At 38.0% G+C, this 11,500-nt stretch overlaps 1 protein-coding gene across 6 annotated transcripts in view; it reads right to left on the bottom strand.

Annotated features, from left to right (window-relative positions):
- The window catches only part of LOC129578847 (fasciclin-1), a 100,752-nt gene that overhangs the window by 34,573 nt on the left and 54,679 nt on the right, over positions 1-11,500 (bottom strand). For all 6 annotated transcript variants that reach the window (XM_055468035.1, XM_055468031.1, XM_055468033.1 and 3 more), the window contains exon 3: positions 1,671-1,803. In XM_055468035.1, the coding sequence (XP_055324010.1) occupies positions 1,671-1,803 (133 nt within the window). The remainder of the gene's footprint in view (positions 1-1,670; positions 1,804-11,500) is intronic.

Below are 11,500 nucleotides of genomic sequence, written 5' to 3'. Positions count from 1 at the left end.
GAGAGAGAGAGAGAGAGAGAGAGAGAGAGAGAGAGAGAGAGAGAGAGAGAAAACAAACTCGGGCTATATATCAAACAATGTATTTTCGGACTCTCTCAACAGTTGTATCATTCCCTTATATCTTTTCGCTGCTTGAAGATCGAAAACTCTTCTAATCCAATTCATCCGACAATTTGGCACAGATGACGTTAGTTCAGTATTATGTGCAACATATAATTTATATGCTGCAAGAACTACCATATTTAGACGTTTCCCAAACGAAAAGAAAGAAAAACCCAGTTCGTAGAAAAAAAAAGGTGTGACTCTGCACTCTTGTTTCTCAAATCTCAAAACTTTGACAATGGTGGTCGTTGGAAAACCAGTGGACGGTGCTAACCGAAAAGTGAGTTTCAAAAGAATCTTTCATTTATTTACCTGCTTGCGTAAGCATAAATTTTCGGTGAATATTCATGAATGAGTTTGAAAGGTATACGTAGAAAATAGCATCGAATAGCCAATTTTTGGGAAATATTAAGACCATACCCATATTTTATGATCAATCACTATTTTAAACTTCAACGCTTACACTCCAACTCCAACACCCACCACACTAAACACACAAAAAAGTTATGGCATGAATTGATTTCGATACGTTTTCATGTATGAATAAGCCTATTTAAGATGCGGGTGAATCTTTTAAACAAACAATTTTGCAGTCGACTTGACGTGTGCACAAGCCACGTTAGCAGTTAGCATTCTCTCGTTTGTCTGATGTGTATGTGTGTGTGTATCGAAAATTCAAAGAAAAAAGATAGTTGCTTTTTTTGGATCGTATCCTATTTTTACGGTGCCATCACCCAAAATAAATGACTTCACATTGCAACAACGGGAAGACGAAAGCGTTTTAACTTTATACACTTGAAAGGAATTTTTACCCAAAACAAACGATTTTGTCCTTTGCTATGGTATTAACTCGTATATATAAAGTCACCGAAATGTGCTCTCTCTCTCTCCCTGCCTCGAAAATAAAAACCGACCGAAAACCTGCACGAGAGCGAAAGCCAAAGAGAGAGAGAGAGAGAGAGAGAGAGACACCAAGAGAAAAAGAGCAGGAGAATTTATTTTCATATTTCGGGCAACATTTGTAATATGCTTAAATCGTTCAAATAATTCACGTGAATCTTCTTCCCCCATTCACAATGTTTTCATAGGAGCGAGAAGAAACATTCGAAAGCATCTGGTTTTAAAGAGCTTGAAAATGCACGACTTTCCCATACATATAATATATGTAGTGTACTACTGTTGCCGACGTGCTTGAGCATTTTCACTTTGAGACGACAATCTAAATTTGTTTGTGTTATATAATTACAATGCAGTCTACTGTGAACTGGAAGATTCAATTCGCCTTTGTACACAAACTTTTATATTGTGCTCTTAATTTGAAATGATAATAATATAAAGTTGCACGTTTTCTTGGCAAACATACACATATAGACGAACTCTTACACACAAATATCGGCAAACGTCAGAGTGAAGGCGCATAAAAGGAGAGACAGATAGAGAGATACGGGCACCAAGCAAAGAAATGATTGTATGTGTGTTCTTCTTACAGTAACACTCATCGCATCCCCTTCAAGAAGACTAATTAAAATGAACATCAAAAGAAACAAGACCTTTGTAATTGTACTTACACATGTGGTACTGAACTTGAACGGCAGCTCCGTTATACTTTTGGAAGGCTTCATTGGTTGGAGCAAATATTGTGAGAGACCGAAGCTGCAAATTTGACATCGCTATTTTATTCCGTTCGATTAAATCGTAGAACTGGAAGAGAGAGAGAGAGAGAGAAACAAATGCAAACAATATTTAGTAAACGCACAAATATTTATGTAAATAAAAATATACAAAGAAGTTTTTTTGTTAAATATTTAAAAAAAAAAGTTCGCTGTAGAAAGAGAGAAAAATTATTGTCAAAATATTCATATGAACGTCATGGTTGTTGACATATGCTTTTCCCAGCACAGCACAGCATAGCAAGCGAGCTGAATGCAACTGATGAAAGTAGCGTGTGAAAAGGCGCATTTGTGCAGGATTTTCCATTTTAATCACAATTGTTACATTTTATGCCAATTATTTCGAGTATGTTCTGCGTCATTTCCCCGGCCTTGTTCAAATTAAACTTTCTGCATTGGCTTTGATCTGCATCCTGCCTCTTCCTCACGGTTTTCAATGTATATGTCAGTTTATTTTGTACTCTTGTTGTTCTTCTGTATGCTGTATGCATTTAGTCTAAAATAGCAAAAGCAGTTGTCAACAATGCCATAAGATGATTTGGATTATATAATGCGCTGAATAATATTTTTTGTGTCTTTTCACATGATATCGCCTGAAGATATGTTGCCTAGGCAACAATGTTTGTTTTGAAATTTTAAAGAAAAACGATTTCAACAAAATGTGTTCCCGAAATGTTGGTGTAAAATGTAATGATGGAAAAAGAGATGAATAGCTTTGAATATATCCAACGCAATGGCATGCTGTTTGAGATATAGTAAAGTTAGAGCGAACGGATTGAATCAGTGGCATTTATCGAATTCGTGACATTTACTCATCGTTTGACCACAAATCTGATAAGCTTTATCAGAATGAGGGCTGTCAACATGACTGAATGTCATTCTTAACCCAAAATTAGATAACATTTTGAGGTAAATCGGTTGATATCACACAGCATGTGACTGGACTTTAGAAAAAGCAAACACGTACACATATACATTTTACTTTTGGTTACATTTGGTTTGATCATTATTTAAAAAATACCCTAAATTCATATGCTCGTTTAGTTGGGCGAGCAGAAAAGATATATGGTCAGATATATTTATATAACCAACAAGTCGTTCAGGCAGAAATGATTCAAGCCTCTTTCAATGTGTGTGCATTGCCGGTGTTTTGCGATGTACAACAACAAAGCCGATAAATATAGAGTACTAAAAATAAGGGTTACAAATGTGTAATATGGCTTTGGTTTGAAATAAAGTGCTAGCCGAACACTGCCCGCTTGGTTTGTGTGTCTTCGGTCGATAAGCAACGTTTAATTTGTTCACTCAAAACTCAAACAGATAAGATCTTTTTTCTCTTTGACCAAACTCTTAATGGGGTTTCTTACATGTGCGTGGTTACCGTCCATTCGAACGACACCAAGAAAATGAAGTCGACAAAAGAGAAACAACACGAATCCGAAAGGAAAGCATACCACCTTACACGTAATTACCACGAGTGATCTAAATTGCAGTAGTTGGTTTGGCGAAGGCTTTGCTTCGTCAGTAACAAGAATCAATTATCTATATCGTCACTAACATCGAATGGATGAGGATGATGATGATGATACAATAAATTCGGTAGCCTCGATACAACCATCTAGTCCGATCTAGTGTATCGGTCAGTGGCTTTCCGTATCGTAAACTAAATAAAGATGTCAGTCGAAAAGACTTAGCTGACATTCATAATAATTGATTGCATGCGCTACGGCTCTCTGACTGTGTTCCATTATCATATTGTTTGATTTTCGTAGCCGGAGTCTCGGCTTCTTACCGAGTGATTTATACCGTTCTGTTGGGTACTCTCAGTTGGCCGTGCGCTTTGTTAATTCGAGTTCGCTATTCGATAACTTTTTGTCGACGCATCAGTAAGCATTTCAATCGAATCAATTATTACGTGAGCCGGTGTATATACTCGCCTGATTGCCGATCAAAACATGCTTCGCTTTCGATTATCGCATGGAGAAAATCAACGAGAGTGAAGCATAGTGCGAGAAAGTGTGCTTGTATGTGGAGTGAGTGAGAAAGAAAAAGATTAGCACAAAGGAACATTCAATATTAATCAATGCCAAAATCATGATTGGCCATCGTCAATATGCGAATCGGTGAGGGAGCCGTTTTCTTTTCGAAAAAATCGACGCCTTTAGTGCACATAAATTTCGATTGGCACATTTATTATCGCATTACATTCGGCGCATTCCAAGCCCTCTGATTATGACACTGGCAATACAAAGCCGCGCTGATATTTATAATCCCTCTGAGGACGGCAATTCTGTTTGTTTACCGTTTGCCAGTGTGCCATAATTCCAATTTGAATTGACAAGCCGAATGTCGGCTTGTAAATTGGCCACAAGTATTTTTCATGTTCACGACGATCTCTTCAAACAACGAAATCACAGATGAACAACATTCCACATCAAGAAGTCAACAATGAAAACTCGGGCACTTTGTGTATCGTACTTTTTAGTGCTTTTATTACGCATAATATACATATATAAATTTTAATTTTATTCTTTGTCGCTCCTTTGAGATAATTATTTCACTACATTTATTTTCACTTGAGGCTTTTGTCGCTTGAGTAAAAGGGCGCATCAACACAGCCGCCATTTATTTGCAAATTTAAAAATTCCCAAATACACGACAGTTTCTCTGTTTTTTTGCCTTCTTCTTCTTCTTGAAATGGAAAACAAACAGACCGGTAATTGATTTGGCGCAGCTTGAGCGAAAAGTGAATCCACCAAAACCATCGTTGGTTTGCTTATGGGAGAATAAGAAATGCTATTGACATAACGGAAGACACAACATTGCAAACAGTTTTCCCAAATTGTGCCCGCGGCCATCTTTTTCTCATTTATTTTTGGTTATGAAATTTGATTGAAATCATGCATTTATATGGTGCATTTTGTCTTGATGAAATTTTTTACCATGCATGCATGGTACAGTTTTGGGAAAATTCGATCCGGAAGCACAATCGTAATCGTTATTTGATGTTAAATTTGGTTTAAGTCCATCGACAAACGATTCAATTGTGTGTTCAATGAAGTGAATTCAACTTGTGGTGCAGTTTCTAAGTTTAATTGGTTGGAATCGAAATTGTGGTGTCATTGAGGTTTGTCGATCGAGTCAACTTTGCCGTAATTGTTATCGGTTCTTTTGATCCTTTCGAAACGACTTTACATTTTCCAATATCAAATATACACATGAAATATGATATGCACAAGTTACCCTCCCTCATTTCGATCAATACTTTCTGGCCGATATTGGAAACGGTAAAAATATTTTATTTAAACATATAAAATAGAACGAGGATATTATTATGCATATGTATGGTTGACCTGGGATTAGGTGAGGCGGCACACATGCGACCACTTTGCATGACATCTTTTCATGCCAAAGAATCCGTCTACTTTTTGCCATTCATGCGTATACATACTACGTATATATACTTACAATATGTTTGGTGTAAATATTATAATGGGCTGCAATTGATATTGAAAATATTTTCGTGTTATTTTTTTTTCTATCGGGAAACGGATACCGAGAAATGGTACAAAGCAATATTACGTAATACATGAATGTATTCAAATATTAAACAATACCAAATGCAAATATCGAAGCAATATTCAAAGACTTCAAAAATACTAGTACTCTTTCTTTCTCAAACAAATGTTGATACACAAGGAACACACAGGATATGCACATATATACACACATTTGCAGACACACACAGGATATGCCGGCTTGAAATACACTACATCTCCACGCTATTTGAGCACAACGTTTGTTTGTATATTGACATCAAAATGCAATAAATGTGCATATGGTGCATCAATATTTAATGGAATCCCATTCCGGTTCGCATATAATGCTTAATAAAATATATCGTATGGCTTTTGCACACTCACTCGCACCGAGATATCCAGCCAGTTCGTCAGATGCATCGGAGCGATTCCCTCGTTTGAACAACCAATTTTTATAGTATGCAATATTTAATATTAGCATTTCGCTATAAAAGTGAGCGAATCGGATGAATCATCATATCTACGCAATTTCCGTCATGTTTATTGTTTTTGTGTGTGTGTGTGTGCACAGAAACACATCTAGTGTATGCGTGTGTAAATGCACTTGATGCGAGAGACACACATCATCCGAAAAAAAAGAGGAGAAGCATCAGTAAAAGACCACCAACAAGAGAGACGGAAACAGGGACAAAGAATGTGTGTGTGTGTGATAGAGAGATTCGAAGAGTGCGATCGAGGTGTGTCAGCACATTAAACTTACCAGAGAAATTGAATACAAAATTTGAGCAACTACCCATATAAATTGTTTTTGTGAGAAACCCAGTAAATATTTAATATGGATGAGCTAGATTACTTGCATCAATCTCTCTCTCTCTCTCTCTTCTATTGCTACTTCCTTCCGTCAACTGGCTGCATAAATGGATGTGAGACATGCATACTGAGCGGCGTTGTTTCATTTAGCTGATTGTGTGTATGGAATTAACTTACTATTTGCCTGGCAATAGAACATGGTTGGCCGTTATTCGCTTCCCAATATAATGTGCATCGAGTGCCGTTGTGAGTTGATAGAACAGTACACACTACACACACACACAGACACTTACGTACCGGGCTTTATGCTTTTTAAAACATGCATTAGCATTGTGTGTGTAGAGAGATTGAGAGAGGTAGAGTTGGTGCAATAGACGCCGTGCGTATATGTCTGAGTGTCTGAGTGTTTGTGTATATGTTTCGGGCACTCTCTTAGCTTATGTCCAACACACAAAAGTGTAACACAATAAGAGGACCGATAAAATTGGATTCATAAATATTGCTTTAATAGCGCTCGTTTCATTAGTGCACCGAAAATTAAAAGTCCAGCATTAAAAAGTTTATCGAATAAGCGATAACGCGGCGAAACTGTCAATTCCAAGAACAATAGAGAGAGAGAGAGAGAGAGAGAGATCGGGAGAAAGCGAGGTATATCCCGTCATTGTTGTGTTCGTTGAAAATAAATATTATTTCACGTAATCGTAAAATGTGATTTTCAAATTGATGCACAAAAAATGCCATTTTTTGCCAAATGAATTGCTCTCATATTCCCGGCTTGCTGTTACGTCTTTTTTTCTGTTTTTAATTCAATTGTTCCGAAGTTTGTTGCCCGTGCATCTAGCACAATTATTTGGTAAAAAAATAATAATCCCGGAACCGAAAATTCTCTCGAGTATCAGTAGGAGAAACAGTAACAGCGAGGGGGAGAGGAGGAGAGGAATAAAGAATGGAAGAGTGGGAGAGTGGAAAAGAGGAAGAGGCATGGACTGATACCAAGAGGTATATCTGCTCCTTGAACTTTGGCTCTCCCATTGGCAACATGAATTTGTTATGAATAAATTTTGAACTTTGCCCATGAAATATCTAGTAAATAACGTTATTTCTCATCCAGATTTAAATTCTTCCGAGAGAAATACGGTGGATTTGTGCAACGTTGAGCTTCGGTGCAATTTGGGGGAGCAACGATGTGCATATCCTTGTTTGTCTCTGATGTATGTGAGTATGTTTGTGTGTGTGCAGTCAAAAGAAGTCATAAAAGGAACATTTTATTGTGTTCTTTCGATTGAAAAAAGGTCTATCGCATAAATGTCAACATGCAACACAGATCAAGGCAATGGTTTGGTGCTTTGGATTCGATCTGAAATGCGGTCTCTCTTTCTGCTCGTTCAATGTGTGTGTGTGTGTACATTGTACAATCACGATGGAACGTTGAAAATTGTTGGTAGGTGCGTGTTCATCGCACAGATTGAATTTTATGCAGATTTATTGGATACACTTGTTCAATATCGTTGCATACAAGATTTTGATACAAGGTAAAAATGGGCAAGATATCATTTTAATTCGCATTGCATTCCTCTCACTCGTTCGTACTCCCGTCCACTCGAATGTCAGCTCTGCTTCCACTCTCTCTCTCTCTCTCTCTCTCTCTCTCTCGTTCTCTCTCTCTCTTTTGCTTTTCTCCAAAATCCAAAATTGAATTGTATTGAATATTAGACAATGTGATCGATCTTTCGTCTCTCAAGCGATGCTCTCTGGCTCCATATTGAAATTTATGCCGAACTCAATATGAATTACTCGTGTGGAAATGGTAATAAATTACAAACGTTCAATGCATTTCGACATAACTCGTTTCCGTTGTCATCTCTCGGGCAAGCGACTCGAAATATCTCTCAATTTAATATATATTGCAAAATATCGATGCACCTTTCGTGTATTTATTCTCGATATCTGTATTATGTATGTGTGTGTCTTGGTCTTGGCTTTTCGGTCACCAGTGCGGGGCTCATTGATATTTTCAGTGAAAAATCACTTTTATTCCAAATGCATCGAAAATGTAGAGAGAAATAAACTTTTTCCTCCCCAAAATCCAGTCTATTGTTTAGCTCACCAAATCGGATCGGTTCATCTCTTTCACTTGCTTGATTATTTTATACGATGAAAAATTCGAAAATTATTCGTCTGTTAAATGAAATACTTTATTGTGATTATGTACCCGGTGTATTCTTTTTTTTCCACTCTCTCAGCAATGTCACATAGATGGAAATATTTGTTGGTGTAAAAGTTTTTTGTGGTTTACCATTCACCATTTCTTGAAAACGAACGAAAAGTGAAGCATTTAATGGGTGACATTGTTGCAAACCATACACAACATGACCGAAGCGTCGCAAGACATTTATCTCGAAACCATGCACGTCTTCCATTAAACGCTTGTGCAGCAGCAGCAACAGCAACGGCTGTCGCCTGACTTCTAGCATCGGCACAATGACCGCCCGAGTGACAATGTGAAACGTTTTGCGGTTAAAAGATTACAAGTTGAATGAACATTTATTTGTGCACTTGGAAATTTTTCGTGAGATAGCGTGTAGATGCACTCGAGAAACGATATCGTGTGAATTTAATCGATTTTATGTGGAATGTAATCGAGTGTTCAAGTGAATTTTGATATGAGAATGGTGTGGCGTACACACATACACACACACACTCACACGTGTGTCCTTTATACACAGGATGGTGAAACATTTTTGGCGACAAATTTTCCCATTTTGCACAAATTGGTCGGAATACAATCGAACGCCGTGTGTGTGTGTGTGTGTGTGTGTGTGTGTGTGTGTGTGTGCATGTATGCATGTGTGTTTTAAATGATGTTGCGATATGGAACTAATGACCTTGATACAGCGATTTCGCGTGTTTGTGCATGATTTTCAAGTGGCGTCAATTACTCTTTCGCTACGAAAGAAAATGCTAACGTTTTCCGATGACTTTTGCGAAGGGATAACGAAGTGAGACACGCCAAAAGGTCTTAACCTTGTGCCGGTTAAAACACAATAACTTTATTCTTTGTAGCTCACACTCTCCCACTCTCCCAAGGCAACGAAGTGAAGTGTTTACTGGCACAATCAGCCGTTTAAAATAATGGGACGTGCAACGAAAAAAAAAACGAATTCAAGTGTTTACATTGTCAGGCTGATCGCCTCAATTTTAAAGCGTTTTCTAATTCTCTCGATAAGAAGCTTTGTTATTTTAATTCCTTGTGTGAGTGTTTTTTTCTCTACTCTGAACGAAATAACGGAACCGGCGTGGGAAAAAAGGCAGTGATAGCAAAAGCAGTGTCATAAACCGAAAATGTAGTACACTTGTTTGTTTTCTGCATGGCAATCGAAAGAAATGTCCATTGGGAGAAGAAAGCACTTCTTATAACCATTGTTATAATCGGAATCGAGTGAGAAAAAAAAAGTGTAACCGTTCATTTAAATAGAAAAAGTGTGCAATATAATTCGTTTTTCACTTAAATGCGCACATCATTCTTATTTCGGGTATTATTTTAGAACAAAAGAAAAGAATTCATTGTGTGTTGACATTATTCTGTTGTGCTGCTACAATTTTTTCGTGCGCTCTGTGATGACAGTTTTAATGTTTCGTGCTGCTGCTTGTGTTTTTCTTTCATTTCCCACGAATGATATTTTTCAATGAGCGTGTCAATTTTCCGAAGCTCATAATCACCAAACACAGAGAGCATCATTCATTCATTCATTCGATGTTGTTTGGTAGGTGAGTGTAACAGCGACAAAATGCCTAAGCGATGACGTGTGCTTTGTTCAAAACATGTTTACAACAAATCGATAGCAGTCGTTGCGGCGCCGTTACGAAATTCGAGTGGAATGTACGAAGCATAAATAATTCTGTGGAAAACTGCTTTTATATATAGATGTGCTCCGTGTGTATGCTTAAGGGGGCGCGTGCTGTGTATGTGTGTCTTTATGCTCCCCCCCAGTCATTCCACTCTTCCTTCCTCTCTATTTTCTGCTCTCTCTATTTGGATACTTGCTCGATCCCCCGAACACACATTTCCTGCAGCTTGTCCACGAATCACCATTAAATATTTAGTTTACAAATGTGTGCGCCCTTATCCGTTGTTTTTCATCCAATATTTATGTAATTTCTTCGCAATTTCAGCGCGCTTGATTTTTTTTTATATCTTTGGCGTTTGTATCTGCGTGTGAAGAGTTCCTCCCGAAAATAGTACATCGTAAAATACAATTTATCGTATAGACTGCCAGCAAAAATGCAGTCGAGGATGAGAGAGAGAGTGTGCAGCTCGGTGAATGGCACGGAACGACTTGAATGAATGAGCATTGTGTTGATGTCGCAAGCAAACGACGACGACGACGATGAAAAAGAAGAAGTGAATTCCGTTTGGTGGAAGACACCCACCAGCCACACAACCAACTCCGAAGACGAAGAATTATGGCAAAAATTGAAAATCTAAGTTAGTCAAAGCCTACGTTTGCATTAGAATTATATTTTTACTTAGTCGTCAGGGCCATGACACGGTACGCTGCCGTTCGTTGCAACAACGATTTTTCTATGGAAATGAAAGCAGACGAGAAAAAAGAACGGCCACGACACCGACGACGACGACGGCGGCGATGAAGAAGGAAGAAATCACGATGCATACACGAGTGTAAAATAATTTTCATTGTGTGCGAAAAAGAAAGGCAAGGCAAGGCAAGGCAAGACATCGCATTACATATTACACTTTTCTCGGGTTCGTGCAATTTGCATTTCATTCGCGCAAAACGTTCATAAAGCACAACACATTTACACACCGCACAAGAGAGGCGCCACAAGAGAACAGATAATGGAATATTTTATGTAATCTACATAATTAGATGCTGTTTCGTATCTCATGTCAAACAGTTACAATAATAACCTGGGAGCCCGACACATAACACACACACACACACACCATTTCCCATTTTAGTCATGAAGTAACACAATTTTCACTTTGACTTATCAACGCACGCTCGGGCCCAATATTCCTATTATTCGCCTGCTACACACTTTTGCGAACTCTTTCATCGGGTCAATCAAGCGAAGGGACATAAAAAATGCATTTAAAAACCGAAAGCGCATAGATACAACGCAGAAAAAAAACGATGGCTTCAACAATTATTTTAAAGCGAAGTTTCAAAGTTGTGATCGACGATTCGTTTGGTATTTAAATAATTGCACATCTTTTTTTCTTGCTCCTTTTCGCCACTTTGATGTGAGGAAAAAAATGCGCCGGAAATTCGCAACAGCCAATTGGAGCTAAGATCGTTGCGATTTCTACGAGAGAGAGAGAGAGAGAGAGAGAGAGAGAGAGAGAGAGAGAGAGAG

The sequence above is a fragment of the Sitodiplosis mosellana genome, unplaced genomic scaffold (genome assembly GCF_009176505.1).
Source record: "Sitodiplosis mosellana isolate CC-2019 unplaced genomic scaffold, AAFC_SMos_1.0 Smas_scaffold_6226, whole genome shotgun sequence".
In the NCBI taxonomy this organism is placed as follows: Eukaryota; Metazoa; Arthropoda; class Insecta; order Diptera; family Cecidomyiidae; genus Sitodiplosis; species Sitodiplosis mosellana.
The sequence above is the reverse complement of the archived record's forward strand: the minus strand, read 5'-3'. Positions and strand labels throughout refer to the sequence as shown.